This window comes from Silene latifolia, chromosome Y (assembly GCF_048544455.1).
Source record: "Silene latifolia isolate original U9 population chromosome Y, ASM4854445v1, whole genome shotgun sequence".
Lineage (NCBI taxonomy): Eukaryota > Viridiplantae > Streptophyta > Magnoliopsida > Caryophyllales > Caryophyllaceae > Silene > Silene latifolia.
In genome coordinates, this window is record NC_133538.1 from 313,572,872 (window position 1) to 313,596,265 (window position 23,394).

Genomic DNA, 23,394 nt, shown 5'->3' on the forward strand with positions numbered 1-23,394 from the left:
TTGAGATCCTCGCAACTCCAATTTCATTTTATGAGAGTTATTTTTCAAAAGGAAAAATGATGAATAAAAAAAAAAACACATACCCAAATAAATTATACATTTGAAAGTTTCTGAAATACTAAATTTTATTTATGAACCTAAAAACAATTAGTCATTCACATTCATTTAGTTAATTTTGTAGTTAGTTTATAACATAGTATTGAGTGGAATGGAGGGAATATTTGTTTAAGCAATTTTAGTATTTCTCTTCTTCAAATAGTCTTCATTTTCCAATGAACTATCCCTAAAAAAATCATTGAGTGATTAATAAAAAACCAAAATGGTGGAATTTGATTTATGTAAGATTAACTTTATCGTTATTAATTTAAGTTTTTCCTTAAATAATGTAAGAAATAGGGTACTGGATCATAAAGATGTAGGTATATTAATCTATGAATAGCGTTACTCCACAAATCTTGATAGCCCCTAAATGAGAACAAAACAACATATATGTGAAGGTTAAAAATGTGAAGGTTACTTCATAACCAATGAAACTTAAAAATAAATAAATAAATTATTAATTTAAAACCTTAGTACACTTACCTTGATGTTGATACAATGATAAGAAAGATTATTAACACATATATATAATTCTTTTGGCGATGGGCGTAACAAAATATTCGCTTGAATTTCGGCTCACAAATGGTGCCTTCCATCAAATATTTATAGCCAAACGAGGATGTGTTTTATGACTTTTGGGTTTTTTTTTATTATTACCAAATTTAATATATACATAAATATGTATAAATGTTTTATGACTTTTGAGCATTCATTTTCATTATTAGCAAATTTAATATAGACATAAATATTTTGTAAAGAGAAATGAAATATAAAAGATTTACTTTTTTTTTTTTTTTTTTTTTTTTTTTTTTTTTTTTTACAAAATCCACATTGTATGAGAATTGTGTAGGAAGTTATCTTAAAAACTAGAAATTGGTAGATATTTTGTCTTTCCTTTTATTTACAAATCATATTTATAGATTTACATATATATTTAATTTAATGAAATTGAGCAAGTTTATTGCAATAATATTTAAGGAGTTACACATATAAATAATTTAAAACTAGAGTGATGTAAATTTTTATTTTTCGTTTAACCAATTGTAGTTTTAAAATTAAAATGTCAATGTTTAATGTTAAGTATGTCATTATTTGCCCTTAATATTTACAAATTCTTTATTATTTCATAAACGGCATAAAATTAGAATTATGTGATATTTATTTGTTACTTAAAATATTCTAAGAATAAGTAGAAATTTAAAATCTAGTATGAATTTTGATTTTTAATTTATCTAAGAATTAAAAAGGCAAAAATTTAATCTTTGTTATGTAAATTGTTTTTAATTTGTGTATCATTTTAAATGGATCATTAAACACGTCATACTACATGGAGGATTTGTGACGTGGAATTTTGATAATGCAAGGTGGCATTTAGTAATGCGAGGTGGCATTATCTACGTGGCTTTTAAGGTTTACCCTTTTCATAATACTTATAGATTATAATTCGAAAAATTCACATGGTACCCTCGAACTTTCCCATTTTGTACGTGGTATTCAACTTTTTAAGTTTGTGTACATGATACCCTTCATGTTTGATTTCATGCACAACATGCCCTTTTTGTCGCTATAATAAAACTCAAATGCGTATAAGTCCTAGACCGTAATTCAGAATCGACCATTTTTTTTCTAAACTGATTATCTCGTCATAATGTACGATTTGAGAAAAAAAATTATCGGGTGACATTTTATAGGGTTTTTTTTTAACGGAAATCTCAAATCAACCATATCTTCGATCTTAAATTTCCGAATGACCATTTTCGTTTTATCAATTTATAGATCTAAAAAAGCTTATAAATTTGAAAAAAAAATTAGTCAATTCAGATTTCTGGTCTATGATTTATGCCCAATTGAAATTGTTAAGAACGTTAAAAAGGGTACAATGTGCTTGAAAATCAATTCTCAAGGATATCATGTGCACAAACTTAAAAAAGTTGGGTACCACGTGCAAGATGGTAAAGTTCGAGGGCATCGCGTGAATTTTCCGTTATATTTATAGATTTATTTATTTATCAAATTTAACAAAATTGAGCAAGTTTATTTCAATAAGATTTAAGAGGGAGTTGCACATATAAACAGTTTAAAATTAGACTAATGTAAATTTTTAATTTTTCGTTTAACCTATTCTAGTTTTAAAAATTAAAATATTAATGTTTAATGTTAAGTATGTTATTATTTGCTCTTAATATTTATAAATTATTTATTATTTTATAAACGATGTAAAATATAATTATGTGATATTTATTTGTTGCTTAAAATATTCTAACAATAAACGTAAAAATTTTAAATTTAGTATGAATTTATTTTTAATGGTTGTTTAATTTATCTAAAAATGAAAAAAAGTCAAAGTTAATGTTTGTTATGCTATTTACATTTAATGGTTCAATTTTTTTTTCTTTTTAAATAAGAAATAATGACATGGCTTTCTACAGTTGGTGACGTTAAATTTTGGTTATGCAAGGTGACATTTAGTAATGCGAGATGACATTATCTACGTGATTTTTAAGATTTACCCTTTTAATAATATTTATAGATTATTACATTTAATTGTCGTTTTAGGAAATACAGAAGATCTTAGAGAATAGGAGATAGTATCTTTTTGTGTAAAGAGAATCATAAGGACGATTTTTATACTAATAGGGTCGAACATAGATCATGAGTAACATCTCATGACTTTACCAACTAAAGCATCTGCTATAGATTGTTTAGTTAAACTTGCTAAAAGTCTTGAATATGTCAAAAGTTCTCTATGGGGAGTGTTTGGTAAACGGTAGATTGGTGAATTTTCAGCATATTCAAGCCTTTTAGCGTGTTTGACTCACTAATCTACTAATTTACGTGTTTGGTAAATGGCATATTGAAACAGTAGATTGAGCTTCAATCTACTGTTTTCCAACATGCTGCTCCACCCAGCATATTTACATTAGTAGATTGGGAAAATTGTATCTGTCAACCATTTACATATAGATACAACAATCTATTAACTTAAATCCGCTAATTATCAAACACTATATTATTAAATCTGCTAATTGAAATATATTAGTCAAACCTGTCAATTCAATCTGTCATTTATAATCTGCTTGCTTAATCTGCTTTTGCTATTATAAATCTGTTGAGTACCAAACATGACCATTATCCAGGTTATTAAAAAAGCAAATAATCCAAATATTTCACCCTAAATCGAACCGTACCCCATACCATTGTTGTCAGAATCGCGATTCAATCCAACGATTCTACGATTTTACGATCCAAAAATGCTTGACCGATCCTGGATCCTACGATTCTATCATAGTTGTAGAATCTTACGATCCTATTAATTTGAAAATTTCTAGAGATGGGATCATAATACGATCCTACGATTTTACGAACCTACGTTCCGATTCCATAATAAAAAAATCAATACATATTTTTATATAATGACATCGTAAAACCCAAATTTCGGGTAAGTTGTTCATACAATGATACTAAAATCATTAATTACCAATATTTTATGAATAATAAATATTAATAAACAAGTGTTTTGATTTTCAATTATATGTTTTTATCAAATAAAAAATTATATTTAGTGAGTTTGTAGAATCTTGCGATTCTACGATCCAATTCTACGATCCGATTCTACCGATTCGATCTTAACCTCCCCATCGATCCAAAGTAGAATCCCGATCCTGACAACATTGCCCCATACCCTCCCCTCTATATAAGTTGGATAAAAAGTCGACACACCCATCTAATTTAGGGTAAATGAGTCCCTACTGGGCTACAATCCTACCTTTATTAACTATCAACCTTCTTCGTATGCTTCATACTTTTATTACTCCTCAAATTCAAATTCATTGAAAAATTAGTTAAATATTTTCTTGGCAAACCACACAAAAAATCAAATTAAATGGAAGACGTAGAACATTGTAATCCTGGTACTGTTGAACAAGTTTTTAGGGATTTCAAAGGCCGTCATGTTGGTTTAATTAAAGCCCTTACTTCTGGTTATTTCTCCTCCTTTTCCCTTTCTTTTCCCGACATTTTTCAAAATTTTCATTTTTTTTTGGTTCAGCTTTCTGGGTTTTTGATTCTAGTGTGGTGTGAACTTTTTGGGGTAAAATTACTGTGAAAGATTTAATCTTTTAACCGTAGGGTTTAACGCTGACATGGTGAATTTTTATTTTTTGCAGATGTTGATGAATTTTATGCACAGTGTGATCCAGGTTAGTGTTAATCTCACTTGGTTGTGAAATTTATTGTTTGAATTTGATTTTTTGTGTGTTTGCTTATATATGGTTGAACATTGATGAGACTTTTATTAATGTGGTAATGTTAAGTATGAGTAATTATCGCGTAAGACCGTCTTATAGTGTGAGACGGTCATTTTAGTGAAATAGAAGTAGTGTTTAACGAATAAAAGACTATGATACGAAATAGTTAGTTGTATTAAGCTTTCATTTGCTTAAAAGTTATATTAATTGCTTAATTTATTGATAATGATGTTTATTGACATGATATATGATGTTGGATGGTGATGGTTTTTCCTAGTTTTGTAGGGAAAACTGTGAATTTTTTTATTAAATGATGTTCAGAATCAAACAAATTAACAAAAGGAGGCTGAGTTTAAAGAAATTATCGAAAATGGGTCCACCTAGGACAGATAGATAGTCGCTCAGCTTCATAGCGTAGTCGTCCTCTGGGTAAGCGACTTGACCACAAGTCTTTTGTTAAGAATTTTTTTCCAACAAGGCTCAAGTCGCCCTCTGGCTAAGTGATTGGGATTTGAAGTCGTTGTGGGACTGAGCGACTTTCTTTCTGTCCTACGTGGACCATTTGCGTTGTCTGACTTCTTTCAACTTAACCCCTTTTGTTAATTTGTTTGTCTCTCAAAGCCTGTTTGAATTTTGTTGAGTGCTGTGACTCCATGTATTACATTCAGATGACTTTGTTAAACAGTGTTTATTTCACGCGAATCATTGAAGTTGGTATACTTATTATGTTGATCAACTGTGCACAAGTTGCTTAGCTTTTTCTTGATTAGTTAATGAAATTTGAACTGGGATCCTGTCTCAATGCTCTGTGTGTCGTGAGAGTCGAACATGGTTAGTTGTTATATAGTGGGTGTCTGTGCTGTTGAGAGATTGGCAAGTGTTATTTCTGTAATGGTGAGGCTGGTGCTGGTCTTTAGTATTTATTACTCCTTAAATCATCTACTGTTGTGTCACATTGCAAGGTTCTTTGTTGGAATGAATTTTCTGGGTGATTCGTGCTCGTGTCGATTCATATAAATAGGATTCTGATACTCGTTTTGTAAAACATGTGCTAGTACTTTAATGGTTACTTAGACAATATCAAGAATCAATAGACTTGCGTCAGATTTGAACAACTAAATAGCATAAACACAGAATCTGACCGCAACAGTCTCATCTCATCTCATGTCGTGTTGTGTTGTGTTTCTTTTACTCGTTTTCGCTCCTTCATTACTGTTGCATGTCTATTGGAGGCAATGCATTTTTGAGCCTTTTTCGTTAGTATAGCGTTGGTAATCGGCAAATGGGTCTTTTAGAATTATCTTTAGTTATCTGGTAGTCTAGTTTTATATGTATGTGCCTCTAACTGTCATTTTGAAATCACCTACATAGATTTTTTTTTTTTTTTTACCGGAAATCAACTGAAAGAGAGTAGTTCTTAGTTTTGTCATACGGTATCTTTGTATATTAGTTAAATTTGGGGTTATGAATGTATGTTGTCCATGTTTGTTATAGGCAACTTATAGCACAATACTTTCAAGATAATATTGTCAATAACTTATATACTTCCTTTTATCATTGTTTCTCTTCTATTGTATTTCCTCGTCTAATCTCTATTTTAGCTGTTCTTTATTTATATTCCTCATTTTCACCTGTAATCTTCAGGTCATTAATATAAGTTTATTGCTAAACAGAGAAAGAAAACCTATGCCTGTACGGGTTCCCAAGTGAGCAATGGGAGGTCAATCTACCTGCTGAAGAGGTGCCCCCTGAGCTCCCAGAGCCTTCACTGGGAATAAACTTTGCAAGGGATGGGATGAACAAGAAGGATTGGATAGCTTTGGTTGCTGCCCACAGTGATGCCTGGTTGCTGTCCGTTGCATTTTATTTTGGGGCTAGATTTGGCTTTGATAAGGCTGACAGGTATATCCGTATATATAGTTTGTATGTCTGAGTGCTTGTGTAGTCATTAACATCAAGCCGATATCAGTGGTCCATATGGCCTTCAAGTTATCTCTTCTCCGTTTTATTTTCAATAGGACCTCCCACTCCCTCATGAACTCTTCCGATGGTGTAATCTGGCTATTTTCTGAGTGTTCAATCGTGACCATGTATGTTTTTGTCATTATTCTAGCGGAATTGGTTTTAGTGCCCTTGCTTTATGTTGTTGAGAATTAAATAGGATAACAATTTTAGCCTATTGTCAGACTGTGAGGGGAGTCATAAATAGTAATGTGGTCCATACAAGATTTTAGATATCTTTGTTTATCAGTTTAGCAAAGGCGTCATTGTTTTTGCCTGAAAATTTAGCGTTTCAATCTTTGCGGGATTTTGCGGACTTATTCTTTCTAGTGTTAGAAGTTATAACTTGCATTCCCGGCAATTACATGTTTTGATTCAATCTTGAGATGATTATGAAGCAATGCTAATCACCACATTTTGTTTGTTTCAGTCACTAATGTTTCTCTAACCCTTTTCTTCAGCTACGGATCACTTGTCTGACACCATGACACAACACTTGATTTTAGGCCAAAACATAAATATGTTTCACAAAATTGCTGGGTTCGACATTAGTTTTGTTTGAGTAGCATTGGTTAGCATTCATGAAGGGGTCAATCAGCAGTCTATTGGCAAAATGAAAGAGAGTTTTATGAGTTACGTTTACTGTAGCTTGCTGTCCAAATTTCTCCGCTTAAATTCTTGATGACCAGGAGTTAGGGGATTCCTAGGTCATTTATTATTACTTGCTTTTATGATAACTTGTGTGCAGGTGTTACTCTAACCAAAGTGTGGTCTCTTTGACTTCTCATATTTTTTTTGATGTAGGAGGCGGCTGTTCAATATGATAAATGATCTTCCGACTGTATATGAAGCTGTGACTGGCAAAGCTAAGAAACAAGTGGAGAGGTCTAAAGTCTCACAGCACAGCAGCACTAAATCAAAATCACATTCAAATTCGGTAAAAACTCGACTTTGTTGCTTTATTTGGCTTGTTCACCATCTGTATGCTGGCTTTTTCCTTGTTGCACACTTGTCAGTGGCGTGTTTTCATCGTGATTTCATCTGCCATCTCAATGGGTGTCATGGTGGTGATACTTGTCGATATTATGGTTGACACCCGAGTCATGACTAGTAGTCTAGTACAACTGATACTAAACCAATACTGTTTTTATCATGTTTGCGTTCGGGGTTCGTTTGGTTGAAGCTCAATCCAAATCATTTGACCTGGTAGGGAGTTAAGTCGCTAACTAGATTGCTAAAGTAATTTATACTTCTATTTTAAACTAGTTGAGACTAGGTAGAGCATTATATGCACTCGATTATGTTGTCTGAACCGATTTGAACACCAAACCATACAATAGTTTCACCGCCTTATTTCTTTCCCTACTTATATTCTGTGCATTATACGGTTTATTGGCTTATCTTCAAAAGATATGAATCCTGCTCATTCTTTGTGCATGGGGCGATGAAAGCAGCATCCTGGAATGCAGGTCAAGCATGCAAAGGCAATTCAACCAAAGGAAGAAGAGGAAGAAGACGAGGAGAATGGTGATACTCTATGTGGGGCCTGTGGCGATACCTACTCATCTAACGAGTTCTGGATATGTTGTGATATCTGCGAAACTTGGTTCCATGGCAAGTGTGTCAAGATTACACCAGCACGCGCTGAGCACATTAAGCAGTACAAATGTCCTTCCTGCACTATCAGTAAGAAGATTCAGCCATGACATTGCTCGATTTCCCTGGCTCCGGGTTTGGTATCTCATTGATTATGACTTCTGTTCATTAGCTCTCTTGTGAATGTTTTTGGAACTTGTTAGTAGGATCTAGGATCTCGGTTACTTGATCACGTAATTGCTTAATATTAGCGTCCTAATGATGTCTTACTCGAACACAAAAAGTTCTCACCAAGATCTAACTACTCATTTTAGTATCATCGGCTTATTTGCGAATCAATTTATCTTGCAGTATCCATCTGGCAACGTTATGCTGTTAGTCGGCTATAAACGGGTCTCATAATACGTTTATTTCAGGACCGTTTGTGGTTTGATGACCTGTTTTTAAAGCGACAATATTGAACTTTATAAATTTCACTACACCATTGTGTTTTATGAGAATTACGACTTGGAAAAAAAATTGTGGAGTTAGGAATTCGTGACCAAGAGATACGGTCACTCAAAGTTTGTTCGGTTAAAAAAAACTGACATACAAAAACTCTTAGCCACGGGATCCAAATACGACAATTTTTTTTCAAATCGTAGTTCCCGGAAAGATGATCGATTTGGAAAAAAAAAAAAATTATCTTTCTTGACTCGTAAACCTCAAGGATATTTCAGGCAAAATTGTCAAACCTCAAGGATACCGCTTGCATTTTACGAAACAAATTGATGAGTATATTATTAGTTTAGGTGTAATGACTAGAACGTGGTGGTAGATCATAGATTCCTTCATTATGTTATTGACCAAAAAGGATTCAATATATTACAACAACAAGGGACAATTATTAAACTTTAGATAATCCAATCCTAATTGAGATAAGACACCACCTTGCAGCTACTCCCTTGCCTTTATTATGTAGGTACTTCTCTGTCTTTGTCCATTAGTTTATTCACAAATTCTCATTAAAGACGGGTACTGTCCGTCACAAGCTGAAGACGGATAGTGCCCCTCTCACAATATGCAAGTGACATTATTCATGGGGTGTTCCATCCAACCTCCCCCCCCTCCCCCCCCACACACACTTGTCCTCCCACTTGCTTTATTGTAAGAGGGGTACTATCCGTCCTCAACTTGTGACGGATAGTGTCCGTCACAAACAAGACGCTTTGTTTTTTATTTATGCTACTAGAACTCTCCCTCTATTTGACCTTTATAAATACACAAATTCGTTAACGTTGTGCTTTTGTAAAACGGTTTTAGATAAAAAATGAATAAAACAGATTCAATCGCCAAAAAATCATGATCCATATAATATAAAGGTAGTTGTCAAATAGCCCTTTTACAATTTACTTGTTACTCCGTATAAGAATGGCCTAACGAATAACTACGGAGTATGTTTTATCCACAGAACTGGAGAAATTGATCAGTAATTCAGAGCCCATAGAACCATAGATCACTACATAACATAACCCGAGTAGTAGTTGGCTTATAGCCTTATACCATAAATTGTTGGAACTTCCTACATTATCAAAGGGTCAATCTCTAGATTATCAATTAAGGAGGGTTACGGTTTCATACAAGAATTTGGTGAAACGCGATGATAACAAAGCCGGAAACTGCATATGCTTGATATGCACAATGTAAATTATCTTTGAGAACGATATTTTCAAACAAAAGAAATCAGAATGAAAAATAAACACCACTTATTTATATCACTACATTTGATTTCATTTCATCCTTAACGGAAAAACCTAAGTGACACCCTGTTGTGTCTTAGCAGAGAGCCGCTTAAGAAACTCATAAGTTGTGATCATAGCCGTGGCCGACATCGACATAGACGCCCATCTCGGTCCCAACCCACGATAACAAGCCGTCCACCCGCCTTCTTGTACCAAATTCCTAACAGTCTGAGCCACTGTCAGACCCCTACCACTACCGCGCCCATTCCCATTCTCCTCATTGTCCAACACTTGCACTCGAGTCTTAATAGTATCCAATGGCATTGTAATCAAAGCCGATACACCACCTGCCAACGCTGCGCTCACTCCTTGGACTGCCATTACCGCTTTTGAACTCGGCCTATACCCCCCGCCATTGTTGGTATCCTCCTTTTTGCAATTATAGCAACTGATTCCACCCCAAATTAAACGCTGCGCAACAGAATAAGACGCCCACCAGACCGCATTTGACGGAGCATATGTTAGTATCGAAATCCCAAACCCTCTATATAATCCTCTAAAACCGTCGATTTTTACGATCTTTTTAAAAGCATCAACACCATTAACATACTTAACTTTGTTGTTGATGTGGTGATCCTGAACCATGAGTCTCTGGCTCACCACATCAACTGGGGTCCAGACCAGCTGAGCCGCTACGGCAGCCGACACTCCAGCTGCGGCATTAGCCAGTGTCGCTGCCGTCGGCTCTGGGACACCAAGCCCAAGGGTGGCGGACCCCACACTCGACTTAGTAACCTCCAAAGCAGTCATGTAAAGCGCTCTAGCAGGAATTGTGCCGGTCAAAGACGTCCCAAATCCCCTGTACAGCGCCCTGAACCCCTCGTTTCGTACCAAATTGAAAGCGGTCCCGATACTTGATCTCTGTAGCTGGGCTGCAACTGTAACTTGTTGTCGTGTCTTGAGTACTACCACCGGGTATAACGCGGCCGATACGCCGGAGAAAAGAGCTGCTCCTAGGATGAAGAATTTGGATTTGTCAAGCATTTCCCAATTAATTTCAGCTGGAAGTTGGATTTCTTCATGGGATTCTTCTTCTGCTGTTCTTAAACTCATTTTTTTGATGACTTTTTTTGGGGATTTTGGATTTAAAAAAAATTGAACAAAAAAACAAAAACACTAAAAAAAAAAGTGATTAATAACTTGTAAAAACAAGATTATATACAAAAATGGATCCCCAATTAGCAATGAACGCTAAAAAAGTGATTAATTAGTTGAAAACACAAGATTATATACAAAAATTAATCAAACAAAGATGCCCAATTAGTAATTAACACTAAAAAAGGTGAATAGTTAGGTTTAAACACAAGATTATATACAAAAATGGAAAGATTTGATGATGGGATTAGTGAAAATATTAAAAAGATGGGATTTTTTTACGTTTACGAACCCAGATTTTAGAGCAAAATATATAAACAAAAGAAAAATCAAGCATTTCTGATCAAAATTAAAATAAAAAAGATGATTTTTTAGTAATAAACAAAATTAGGTTAAGATTATCATGTTAAAGATAATAAAGATTGAATCTTTATGATTAAAGTTTAGATCTTTATGATAATTTAGGGGAAATGTGGGAAGAGTGGAGGAGTAGAGTCAAGAGAATTGGGGGTTTAGGAAAAGAGGGAGGAGTTGGGAACTGACACGTGTCGGTAAGTGTTAGGGCTTTGAGGTTGTTCCTTTATTTTTGGCGGTGTGTCTGGTATTAGCACGTGAGTGTCACGTGGGTCTGAGATTGTGTTCGGTTGCCCTTATCCGTTTGTGGGTTTGGTTCATGTAGCTCGTCATCTGCTCTTTTAGCCTTTTTAGGGACCATGGAGAGAGCTTTTGGACAAGAGAATGTGATTCCTTATTTCCTTGATCTAAATTTGGATCATATTTGTATTATTTTCTACGTTTTGATCATTTGTTTACTTTTAAATTAGTTATTCACGTATTTTTAAATTGAATTGCTTAGAGTCATATCGAAATTGAGTCGCTCAATTTACATTATAATTTTATCATGATTAGAGTACCGAGTATATCACTACTCTTCTCATCTTGGTCATTTGCTTAGTTATTTCATTTTATGATATCTAATTCATATATTTACCTTTTTATAATAAAAATGCTTCTAATCTAGGGTGAAATTCCCACGAGATCCAGGTTTAAGTCTCCCTAAAACAATATTGTGGGGGTGTTTATGGCATGAGTCTGCCACTCTCGGGTGACTTACTAGTTACCTAGTGTATGTGATTTGCAGGCTATTATGTATTTACGTATACTCGGGGATTTATCCAGTGCACACCAAAGGCAGCGACAGTAAATCCCCTCGTCATAAACATAGAAAAAAATATATTTGATGTGTGTGATATTAAAGAGGCTACAACAAAAAATCATTTAACTATAGTAAAATATGATCAATTTTTATTCAACAATAAATCAACATAATATTTCACTTCACAATTTAACAAGTATGCAAATATTAACAAAAAAAAAAATGTAGAACACAAACTTTACATATAAAGTAGGTCAATAAATCTTGCTTGTGATAGACACTATTCATTATAAGTTAAAGATGGATAGAGTAGGTCTCTTGAGAGTACAAAACGTAAGTAGATCGAAAAAGTAACACCATCCGTTGACTTTCAAGCATTTGACAAAGCATTAGAACTCCTACCTCGCAACTTCCTTCTCTTAATGCAAGCTTTCGTGCAAACCACAATCCACACAATTAGCCTAATGAGATTTAGTGCCGAGACCATTAGCAACAACCCAAACAAGATCAGCACCGAAATAAGCGTAGGTGCATCGATTCTCGAGTATCGACTCTCATTCGAGATCATTGATCCGAGAAAGTTCACCGCCAAAAACCCGATTGATGTGTACATAAGTTGTAGTACAAGCCATACACAAAGTTTGTTCCTAAGGGAAAATCCACTTACCAATAGGACCAATAAGGCCGAAACCGGTACAAATGTTAATGAAAATGTTGAGTAGTCATCGGTTAAATCAGGTCCATTGGTATTCATGTTGATAACTGGCACTGCTGATGCCGCGGCTATTATAGCCGCGACAATTAGCAGTGTTCCTCGGTGTTGTTCTAATCGGGTATTGTCAAAGGTGAAGAGTTTTTTCCATGATTTCTTGGACCTTTGTTGTCTAGGAAGTTCCCTTGTATCGATTTTGCGTAGAGAATTAGGTGACGATTTTGGTTGAATTGCGGATGAAGAACTAGCGTTGTAGGTGGTGGCTCTTTGTGCATTCGATTGTAACATGAAATTGAGTATCTCAAGGCTTTTTATGTCTCGGGGAGAATTTTCGACCAAATCTAGTGCCGTAAGGCCATTGTTGTTCATCGCGTTTAGTTCAATTCCTGGCCTTGACATCAAGTACTTCATGATCTAATACAACAAGATAACAAAAATGATTCAAATAATACATATATCGGCTCAATTAGATGGTAATCAACCAAACCTACATAATTGGCTAGTAAGGTTACTAAAGGGTCACTTACGATTTAAACTAGATAACAATAACTGGTCTTAAATTAAAACGTACTACGTACTATTTTGAAATTAGGTAATTCAACACCAAATTATCATCATTATTAAGACAATCTTAAATTCCCATAGGTCCACTATGAAGAAAAAGACCAGATTAGAATGATTAATAGAAGTAGTTTTGTTTCAAAAGGTTGAAGTTGATAGCACGTCATTTTGCCTTGAAAGACACATCATTCGATCAAGACTTTCAAAGGTTAGCTAGATAAGTACAAGAGTTAGGTTGCTCATGATTTTCATTTTTTGTTAAGGAGTTGGTGTCTCTTAAGATGACTTGTCCGCCTTAAGAGTAAAACAGGTTAAATACACTTTACATAATTAGATAAGATAAATTGTTTTGCTAGACTCTAAGAGCTAGAGGTGGTAAACAGGTCAATCGAATCAGTTTCGGTTCGGTTTCTTTTGGATCGGGTTATCTTTTTTTTCGATTTCAATTCGGTTTAGCTCGGGTTGGATTCAATTTTCACTTTTAATCGGTTTTAGATATTTTGGGTCGGTTCAGGTTCGAGTCGGGTCAATATCAGAGCAGATAAGGTTCGAGTCGGGTCAATAACAGAGCAGATGAGGTTCGGATCAAGTCATAATCAGATCAGATGTCAAAGGATTAGGTCTTTCTTCAAAACAGTACAAATAGTTTTTTAAAAAAAAAGTAATATATAATGTTTTTTTTGTATAACTACGATATAATATTAATTCATTGACGTCAAATCGGTGACATTCATGCACAAAAAGACACCTTAGATGTGACGCTTAGATACATTCGGGTTATTTCGGGTTTCAATGTTGGGTTTCAGTCATCAATATACAGGTTGAAATCGGTTCAGGTATATATCGATTCGGATTAAAACAATTCAGATTGAAACAGTTCAGGTTCATTCAATCTTGGGTCTACTTCGGATATTACAAATTCGGTTCAATTTCGAATCAGTTCAGGTCGATTCAGGCTTCGGGGCGAAGTTCAGTTATACCTTTCGGATGTACAGTCAGGTGTCGATTCAGGTATTTTCGATCGGTTTTTCGGGTTCGGTATACTTTTGCCAGATCTACTAAGAGCCCTCCTTTTGTCCTATCCTTCTACTTGACGTCTTAAGTTTAAGACGGATATATGCGTCTTAGACAATAATTTGTGCTTTCTCATCAGTATATCCATTTTAAGATTAAAAATGGATTAAATATCACCGTATTTAAATAGTGAGACAAGTTTTTTTTTTTTTTTGTTGTTGTTGTTGTGGCTAAATCCTAAGCATTTTAGTTTTGTCTCATCTATCCTCATTGACCGACCTAATTCAGACTCGGAATTTAAGTTCTTTTCGGGAAAAAGTTAATAACAGTATAAAATTGCTATATCACGCCCCCTGTTTTACTTGTTACGCCCCCTACTTTTTCATTTATTCCTTTTTTGCCCTTGGACTTGAAAATTAATTAAACTAAAAATAAATATTGTTTTATAGTTATTGATTTTTGGAGACGGTTTTTTACATTAGTGTTGAATTATTGTTGTGTAGAGCCTATTAGGGTTGCGTTTTTTTTGTCGTAAATATGTTTGCGTTTTTGGTAGTGACAATCGAAATAGTTTAGGGAAAAAAAAACAATAAACGACGGTGGGTGGGTAGTGTCATGTGAAGTACATGACGGAGCCAAGGCCTTGTCGTGTGACTTACATGACGGTGCCAGGGCCTTGTCATGTGACTTACATGACGCTACCATGGCCATGTCATGTGGTCTGCACGACACTGCCTGGGCAATGTCGTGTATTTCACATGACGGAGCTTGGGCCGTGTCTTGTAACCCACCCACATGACATAGAGGATGTTTTTTTTTTTTTTTTTTTTTTTTTTTTTTTTTATCGTGTATAATGTATTTGTTTTTTTTAATCGGTTTTGTTATTTAAATACATTAAAATAATTTATGTCGAGTGTTTTAAGAGGGACCGTCTACATTACTAAATTAATTATTATAAAAATAGTCGCCAAAATACATTTACGTAAAACGATATTTAATTTTTTCTAAAACTAATTTGAAAGTCCAAGGGTAAAATAGGAATAAATGAAAAAAAAAAAATAAATAAGAAAAACAAGGCGTGATATAAAAATCCCAAAAAAAATAATGAGATTTTAATTTAATGTAATTACTAATTAGTGTACCTCAAAGTTCTTGTAGAGAGCAGCCAAATGCAAAGTAGTATATCCATCATCATTCCTAGCATTTAACAAGTCAACACCATCATTTTCAGCCACCATCACCTCCTTAACCAACACTTGCAAAGCCTCCAAATTACCAAACTTGACACACAAGTGCAAAGCCATGTCACCCTTATCAACCGTCATCCGAATCGACTCAGGACACGCCCGAATCAACTCTTCAACCACCTCAACTCGACCACCCTTCATAATTGCCAAGTGAAGGGGCACCAGCCCTTCCTTGCTACGAGCAAGGCAGGGATTGTGCCCCACACGTAATAAATCTCGCACGATAACAACATCCCCCTTGGCCGAGGCGAGATGAAGAGATGAGTGGCCGAGAGAGTCTAACTCGGACATTAGTCGAGGGTTGTGCCTTAGAACTTCCCTTGCAAAGTCTGCATGGCCACGTAGGATTGCGACGTGGAGAGGAGTTTCATGGAAAAAAGTGGTGGTAACTCTATTGAGAATTAATGGATCGTCTGTTATCAAGGTTTTTAAGAGTACCACGTCGCCTTCGATGGCAGCTTCATACAGTTTCTTCTCCATTTCCATGTCTCTGTTTATAATTTGTGATACTATAGAATGCGTTTTGTACGCTATTTATTGGAGTATTAATAATAATATGGGAAGTGGTAACAGCTAAGAATTGAAGTGTTTCGTAGTGGAAAACGTTGACTATTTGACTTTTCTAATAAGGTCAAACGATGAAGAAAAATGAGAAATCATTAAAATTTTCATGAACATTGAACAGGTCAAGTAACGTGGGCATTCATGCTATATTCATGTTATTCCGAACTACGAATCGTTACGGTGAGCTGTCGATAAGTCGTTTCAGGTTTGAGTCATTTTCAAGTCAATGTTTACATAAATGATCAGTTTGTTTGTTTCAACAAGAAATCATCAAGTAACTCGACTTGAGTAGGGTATATGTTCTCGCTGTAAAGAATATAATGGGAGAAGAAAAATAAGATAAAGCAAAAAAAAAATTACTATCTGATCATATTAGCAAAGAGTTTGAGTCATTTTCAAGTCAATATTTGCAAATAGGATCAGTTAGTAATTTTTAGTTTGTTTCGACAAGAAATCATCTGGTAACTCGACTTGGGTAGGGTATATGTTCGCTGTAAACAATATAATGGGAGAAGAAAAATAAGATGGAGCAGAAAAATGAAGGGCTAACTTGATATAATTGCTCAACACAATACTGCAGTTTTATCTGTGGATTACATTGTTGGCTAAACCCTGCCGGCTGCTGTCGATTTACAATCCCGCGTTACATGTGAATATTGTACTCGTACCTCAAAATTGTTACTCCGTATCATTGAACAAAAGCTCGCCGGTGTTTCTAGCAAGTAGTCCAAAAGATGGACAGATCCACAAAGGTTTAGCAATTAATCATAATATTAGTCTCTTGAATTTTGCATCAGCTCAAACCACTGTAGGAGAAATCATGAAGTCGTCAGAACGGGAATAAAAAAGATGGGGGGAAGCTGGAAGTAGTACAAGAATAAGTTTGATGATAATGATACCTGTCTTAAGAGATCAGCCAGTGTTCTTGGAAGTGCCTCGATGTTCCGCAGAACAATGTAGTATGGGAATGGGAACGAGTTGAGATATAGATCAACCTTCTCTAGTTCTCCACTCTTCTTGAACCAGTAGCGCTTCATAAAAAAAAAGGAACTAGTAAGCAATGAAGCATAGACCAAAAAGTATACTTAATTATCCTGTTTTTACAGGGGAAAAGATTAGTCCCCCCTTGATAAATTTCTAAATCTACAACTTTTTCTATGACATACCGGGAAAGTCAAAATAGACTCTTTTGCGTTATCTAGAACAATAAACGCCACCATACAGTTTTTGTTCAAGAGGTCCCTAACACGCCGCTCGAGCTTTTCGTTCTCATGGAAGCGGCCATCAGCTATGATCAGAACAAGCTGTTGTAATGGGTTCTGACCAGAAGGCGTTCTAGCATTTGTAGCTGCCTGTTCTAACATTTTGTTCAAATACACGAGGAGATCAAGCATTGGCTTCTCATTTATCGTATTCTCTTGTTTAAATGTCAGGCTTGAGATCATCTGCGCCACACACCAATAAATGTATTACTACCAAATTATAATCTTGCAAAGAATTAAATACGGTATTCACACTTAGTCACTACTTTGACCTCAAAAAGTCAAATGAGAAAAACGCTTAAACAAACAAAGTAGCTCAATCGAAGTTCATTAGTTGCTAGGTCACTAGAGTACTGACCTGTATCCCCGCCTCTCCTGTGAAGGGTTGATCAAAGTCATGCAGTAGCCTGACATTCCCCTGTTTTCCAAAGCTTGTAACAGCAAGCTTCCCCACTTCCAGCTGAGACAATGCACGACAGACAGTGACCAGAGCTTCAATGGCGAAATCTCCACAGCAATTCTCAGACATACTACTAGAATCATCCACCACAATCACGACTTGGTAATCACGTTTATTAGGCTTGGTACGTCTCAACCATATCTTATCTTTCCGATAGTGACTAGCAATGTAAGGAATAATCTGTTCAATGAGCAAAAATATGAGTAAGATGAAACATGAGCACCAAATTAAGGAAAATAATATGGAGTACGGAGTATAATATAAGAGGAAAAAGCTTACTTTCTTCATGTTGATCCTCTTGCCGGTCCGGTAATCCCCTTGAAGTTTGCTAGCTAGTGTGGGTTCCATGATGAGACGCAGCTGCTCAGCCAATTCCTGAGACAGCCTCGTTGTGCGCAGTTCGTAGTTTCTCCAACGTGCACCAGCATCCACTTTCATGTCGTTGAATTGCTCAACAAGCTCATCAGCAAGATCTTCCGATTCACTTACCTCACTTTGATCACGATTCATATGAAAATTCTGCATTGAAACTAAACTCTCCCCAGGATTTCCATGACGAACATCATTTTCACTGACAGGTTCATTATCATCAACAGACAATTCTTCGTGATGTGCATCAGGAATTGTCATACTTTGATCAATCCTACCAGTGGGAAGTGAATGGTTTTGGACTTGCTCAGTTTCATTATCCTGACTATTGGATGCCTCAGTTGTACCATCCTCGTCAGCATCAAGTCTGTCTCTGTCAGGCCTGTCGTTGCTAATGTTATGTTCCATCTGATCAGGCATTGCAGGTCCCAATGCCTGATCAGTATGCCTGTCAGACTCTGATGTATACCTATATTCATCTGCAGCTTCATCCATCACTTCATCTATAGGTCCTTTGTCTGTTTCTGGAAGGTCAGAAGAGACTTTGACTCTCTCTTTCCAGTCTTGGAGTGCATCCCCCAGGTCCCTTAAAGGGTTCGGCTGATTTTTCTGGAAAGGGGAGGAATCTGGCTCTGGTAGTTGTGATTTTTGCCGGTCATCTGTGGGATTTCCCCGCAATGAGTTGCCCAAAGTAGCGTCTATTTGGCTGGAATCTTCGCCCGCATTGAAGTCATTCTGAATATCACTACTTGTAGGCCACATCGTTTGGACAGATGACTGTGTGTTAGGATAGTGGTCAGCTGTCGTGTTGGAATTTTGATGCTCAGACACGTTCGTTGAAGGTGTATCAATATTACCACCCATTTCCTCGTTATTCTCCTCTGAATTATCGTTGGATTCATCATTCAAATGATCAGATTCTGCTTCTGCTAGAGTTTCATCTTCAGGGACAACAGTTTCATTCTCCAAGTCTCTATTGTCGCTGTCATTTTCTTGTCCTTCATTTTCATTTTCTTCCACGGGATCAGCCTGATCCACATCCATTAGATCGTCTTGGTCCTCGGAAGTTTGATTTGGCTCATTGAGGTCTAAATCAGTGGGATCAGCATACATATCCTCCTTATCAATATTCATCCCCTCAGTTTCATCCTTGTCCGAACCCCCATCATCATGATCATGATCATGATCATCATCTTCTCCACCAGATGCATCAGAATTACCTTCGGCATGTCCATCAGTACCAGCAGAATCATCCTTAGCTCTAAGCTCCCTATTATTAGGATCCTTGTCTTCCACCGCAGACCCAGGCTCGTATTTCTCTTTGGTAGCATCAAGATCCTTATCCTCTTCCTTGTCCCATAACTTCTCGTCAGCAATCTTTCCGTCATCCCCAGTGGCTCCCATCTCACTTTCCACTTGATCGACTTCATCATTTTCTTCCTCACTTGCATTATTCTCATCAGCAGAATCTTCACTGACACTCAATGCGGGAGCATCAATATCATGTTCCATTTCAATGCCATTAACATCCTTGCTCGGGATTTCTTCTGAAGCATCCTCCTTCTCTTCCTGTGCACATCAGAATGGCATACACAAAATGAGGCACAGATATTCACATCTAAAAATACAATTCTTGCAACTTTAGTAGCAACCCTCTTTATTCTAAAAGAATAAGTGTTCTCAAACATTTTCCCTCCAAAATGCATTTTCTTAAAAAAGGAAACTAATGACAATTATGTGCATTAACTTAAATAAGTAAACTAATAATAATAAGTTATTTCATTAAACTATTATCTTTTCATCAAATTATATTATTTTCACTAAACTCTAATCATTAAATTAAAACAAAATAAAATTGATATATAACTAATTGTTAAATCTTTTATTGATTTTATTATTATATACAATGACTTGACACATACTCCATATAAAACAGACCTGAAAATTGTTATTATTAGCTTTGTGGTTAAAAAAATGTGTTTTCATTTGAAGTACATTTATTTTGTTACTCAATTTTCTTTATTAATTTTCAGTTTCAACCTTTTTTTTTTCTCAAAGCAAAATATAATGATGAGAAATATACTAAAAATATAAAACTAATATACTGTGGTATATACTTGTTATCAGTACGGATTTACGGGTCATTCTAAAAAGCATATTTGGGCGCAATAAATACCTCTTTAGAAGTTCCCAATAGCTGATTTTCATCAGTTATTTGGTCACTAACATCTTTCACTCCAACACCTTCTCCCATGCCAGTCCCACTAACATCTTCGGTTTTATCACCAGCGTCATCAACTTGGTCTTCAGCAGGTGTCCCGTAGCCTTCAGAAAACAAGCAAGCAAATACCTCGGCAAGGTTATGGGTCAGAGAAGATACCTGCACGTGCAGACTCAGTTAGGATTATGATACATCACATAATATCACCAATTAGACAAGTCGTAGGGAGTATACATACCAATTGGTGGACAGCCAAAAAGTCATGCAAAAGACCATCACAGAAGGTCAGTGCCAGTGTCAAGAGTTCTTCAAGACGAATAAATTGCTGACCCATTTTCCGAGATAGGCCATACACATTTGCCAGTTTGCCCTAGATGAAGAAGATTTCATTAGTGCACAAATAGATAAAAAACTATTACATCAAACTACACTAACAGGCTTGAATATGAAGCCTTACAGCAGAAGTCATTATATTTTCAAGTTCCTGGCTTATAAGGTCCAGTTGTAGATCTGCTACATACGAATCGAAGAGATGTTTCCCTGAGTTGATATTGTCTGATGACGCTTCGGCAGGATCACCCCTGTTACTCCAAGAACCTATTTTCTGAAGTGCATTGGTGATATAAATGCATGTACTATTGACACAGGAATACATTTCAGCTTCCATTTCAGATAGACCTTGCGGTGACAATGGTTGTTTGCCATGCTGCTCAGAGGAAAGGAACAGCTTTTCAAAGTCCTGTGCCTGCAATTCAGACATAAAATAAGCTCTCTCAATAGGGGTAGCCAATTGAAATGAATCATGCAACAATAATTGGGATACACACAAAAAATATAAGTTAGGAGCTACAACGACATTGGAATAAAATCAATAAATATATAAATATTTACATATATACATACATGGAGTTTATATACCTTATCAAATATATCCTGAAGATGCTCAAGCAGAATATCGATTGCCCTCTTGTTCATTCCCTTCTCACGCAAAGCAAGAAGATCCTCATGAAGCTCTCTTATGAACCGAAAATTCTGAGCGATGGATTGCTCCATATCCTTGGTAATCACAATAGCCCGCATTTGAGCTGTAAGTTTTATAGATGGACCAGCACCAAGTAATTCACCATCTAAGTATGCCTGTGAAAATTCATATTGAAAAATGATAAAGCTTTGTCAAAATACTCTCTAAAGATTGGAGGAAGATAGGGAAGAATGAAGAGTGCTATTGACAGTAAGATCACATTCCCACCTTAGAATCCTCAGCTAACTGATTCTTTTCCTTAATGAAGGTAAGGACGTCATCTGCTGCAGTTTTGATGTTTTGACAGGTACTCAAATGAGTACTTTGAATTGTTTCAAACATCAAGGATTCTTCATTCAATGTTGAACACAAGGTATCAAACAGTTCCTGCAAAAGGTTGACAAAAAATCATAAAACAAAGTTAAAAAAAGTAACAGAAATGAATCGACGACACATAGTACGTAATCCAGTCTGGAAATTCTCAGAGAACAAATGGTTACTTTTTGCTGCCACATGCATCGGAGAAGAACATGTTGGTTGGAACACGTAGCAACTCCATTATCGTGTCCCTCAGTCAGTGAACAACTGACTGATAGCTTTTTTAAACAGTGACTGAATTCTCTGAAGTCTTTCAAACGCCTGGTAAAATCATAAGCAGTAGCACGTTGCTCCATTTGATTTATCATTAGGTGTCCAAGAAAGCTGCTTGATCGATTAACCTGCAAGGATTAGAAGACACTTCGTATTAAAAGTGATACGTCCTAGCAATATTGGTTCATTACAATTTAGAAATCAGCAGTTACCAAGTCCACAAAATAGTCTTTATTATTTAAGCATCTTTACTACAAATTTTTAATACAACTAGATAGCCTGAATCGAAGAGTTAAAAAGCAATAAAGTAATATCTTCATCTTAGCTCCTCTGTGACATTTACCTGATCAGGATTGAAATCCTTGTGAAAATTAAGGGACATCTGTTCTAGATTTTTCACAGATGCCAGACTCTTGAAGTAGTGAAGATTAGCACATCTCCACCTCTCTTCCAAACTCGTATTGTTTGAACTTTTGGATCGGTAGGAAGCAACATCAGTTTCTTGAGAAGACAAGCTTTCAAGCTTCACCAGCAAATGGTTCACATTATAGGCAGGCAGAAAGAACCACCTATCTGATTGACACCTTTCATTTTGATCCTGCAAATTTGCAGTCTTAGAACCAAGTAACATGATGTCGAATGCGAGCTCAAATGGTAGAATATTGAATTTCAACTCCCAGATCCAGAAAGCATTGTAAGACAGCTTCTATCTAAACAAATGAATATGAGTAAAAAAGATGCATAAAAAGAAATCTGATGTGATAATATCCTTACATCCAACATGCCAGGCTTTGACTTGAACAATGTACTGCTTTCCAGCAGCTTTAGAAGACTCGATTTGTGTTTTGACAATCCGGAACTTTCCAAAAGCTTTAGAAGATCAGTGAATGCTCGTGTTTTCACTTGTAACTTTCCTTCTTCCTTCCATATTTCTGCAGTTTCCACCACAGTTCTACATATTGTTTCAAGGCTATACCATGCGCTACTCCAATATCCTTCGTAAGTCTGCCCTGGACACTTCAAAATACCATTGCACCCTTCAGCAATACTATCCACTGCAAAAAAAAAAAAGAAATTTAGACAGGTTAAAGAACAATGGTAAAATTGGCACGACGAGCACATTTTATAGCACGGAGAAAAAAAGATTTATAATACCACCGAACACCCCGTAAAAATCATATTAAATGTAAAAGATTAGTAATTATGTTTATTTCTCTGACAGGTACACAAGTAAACGAGCATTTTAGTAAATAAATAACCTTTCAAATCATTAGATAAAGGAATTGCAGACTGTGTCCTCAATCTTCCAAGTTGCAGGCGCTGCACAGCATTATCAAACTTGTTCTTCCAATCATCATACCATACAACCCTACACACAATTTATCATGTAAAAACAA

At 35.7% G+C, this 23,394-nt stretch overlaps 4 protein-coding genes across 5 annotated transcripts in view; 1 reads left to right on the top strand and 3 right to left on the bottom strand.

Annotated features, from left to right (window-relative positions):
* Positions 1-3,821: 3,821 nt before the first annotated feature.
* Positions 3,822-8,259, top strand: LOC141633644 (PHD finger protein ALFIN-LIKE 4-like). 2 transcript variants are annotated; one of them, XM_074446073.1, is made up of 5 exons: positions 3,822-4,079; positions 4,266-4,298; positions 6,020-6,248; positions 7,152-7,284; positions 7,802-8,259. In XM_074446073.1, exons 1-5 carry the CDS (start codon positions 3,983-3,985, stop codon positions 8,051-8,053), a joined length of 744 nt encoding a protein of 247 aa, XP_074302174.1. In that variant the 5' UTR covers positions 3,822-3,982; the 3' UTR covers positions 8,054-8,259. The 2 variants fall into 2 exon arrangements, with proteins under 2 accessions (XP_074302174.1, XP_074302175.1); XM_074446074.1 differs by having other exon boundaries at positions 7,817-8,259.
* A 1,406-nt stretch (positions 8,260-9,665) lies between these two features.
* On the bottom strand, positions 9,666-11,388 carry LOC141633647 (uncharacterized). Its single transcript, XM_074446075.1, has one exon. The coding sequence runs from the start codon at positions 10,775-10,777 to the stop codon at positions 9,737-9,739; it is 1,041 nt and encodes a 346-aa protein (XP_074302176.1). The 5' UTR covers positions 10,778-11,388; the 3' UTR covers positions 9,666-9,736.
* Positions 11,389-12,238: 850 nt separating this feature from the next.
* On the bottom strand, positions 12,239-16,186 carry LOC141627384 (uncharacterized). The gene is made up of 2 exons (XM_074440681.1): positions 15,405-16,186; positions 12,239-13,101 (listed from the first exon to the last, which is right to left on the bottom strand). Exons 1-2 carry the CDS (start codon positions 15,993-15,995, stop codon positions 12,346-12,348), a joined length of 1,347 nt encoding a protein of 448 aa, XP_074296782.1. The 5' UTR covers positions 15,996-16,186; the 3' UTR covers positions 12,239-12,345.
* A 412-nt stretch (positions 16,187-16,598) lies between these two features.
* Positions 16,599-23,394, bottom strand: part of LOC141633650 (midasin-like) — a 35,608-nt gene continuing 28,812 nt past the window's right edge. Inside the window, exons 63-76 of the mRNA XM_074446077.1 lie at positions 23,257-23,366; positions 22,772-23,052; positions 22,341-22,595; positions 21,907-22,125; positions 21,635-21,793; positions 21,304-21,522; positions 20,843-21,130; positions 20,624-20,755; positions 20,341-20,544; positions 18,075-19,733; positions 17,694-17,975; positions 17,240-17,518; positions 16,973-17,104; positions 16,599-16,879 (exon numbers count right to left, since the gene is read on the bottom strand). Coding sequence (XP_074302178.1) covers positions 16,847-16,879; positions 16,973-17,104; positions 17,240-17,518; positions 17,694-17,975; positions 18,075-19,733; positions 20,341-20,544; positions 20,624-20,755; positions 20,843-21,130; positions 21,304-21,522; positions 21,635-21,793; positions 21,907-22,125; positions 22,341-22,595; positions 22,772-23,052; positions 23,257-23,366 — 4,252 coding nt within the window. The 3' untranslated portion in view covers positions 16,599-16,846. The remainder of the gene's footprint in view (positions 16,880-16,972; positions 17,105-17,239; positions 17,519-17,693; positions 17,976-18,074; positions 19,734-20,340; positions 20,545-20,623; positions 20,756-20,842; positions 21,131-21,303; positions 21,523-21,634; positions 21,794-21,906; positions 22,126-22,340; positions 22,596-22,771; positions 23,053-23,256; positions 23,367-23,394) is intronic.

What these genes read in the sequence shown, in the direction of transcription:
- LOC141633644 (XM_074446073.1), top strand. Translation starts at nt 3,983, where the DNA reads ATGGAAGACGTAGAACATTGTAATCCTGGTACTGTTGAACAAGTTTTT. An exon ending in AATTAAAGCCCTTACTTCTG is followed by an intron (nt 4,080 to 4,265) that starts GTTATTTCTCCT and finishes TATTTTTTGCAG; the next exon opens with ATGTTGATGAATTTTATGCA. An exon ending in CAAAATCACATTCAAATTCG is followed by an intron (nt 7,285 to 7,801) that starts GTAAAAACTCGA and finishes CGATGAAAGCAG; the next exon opens with CATCCTGGAATGCAGGTCAA.
- LOC141633647 (XM_074446075.1), bottom strand. Translation starts at nt 10,777, where the DNA reads ATGAGTTTAAGAACAGCAGAAGAAGAATCCCATGAAGAAATCCAACTT.
- LOC141627384 (XM_074440681.1), bottom strand. Translation starts at nt 15,995, where the DNA reads ATGGAAATGGAGAAGAAACTGTATGAAGCTGCCATCGAAGGCGACGTG. An exon ending in CTCTCTACAAGAACTTTGAG is followed by an intron (nt 13,102 to 15,404) that starts GTACACTAATTA and finishes TTGTTGTATTAG; the next exon opens with ATCATGAAGTACTTGATGTC.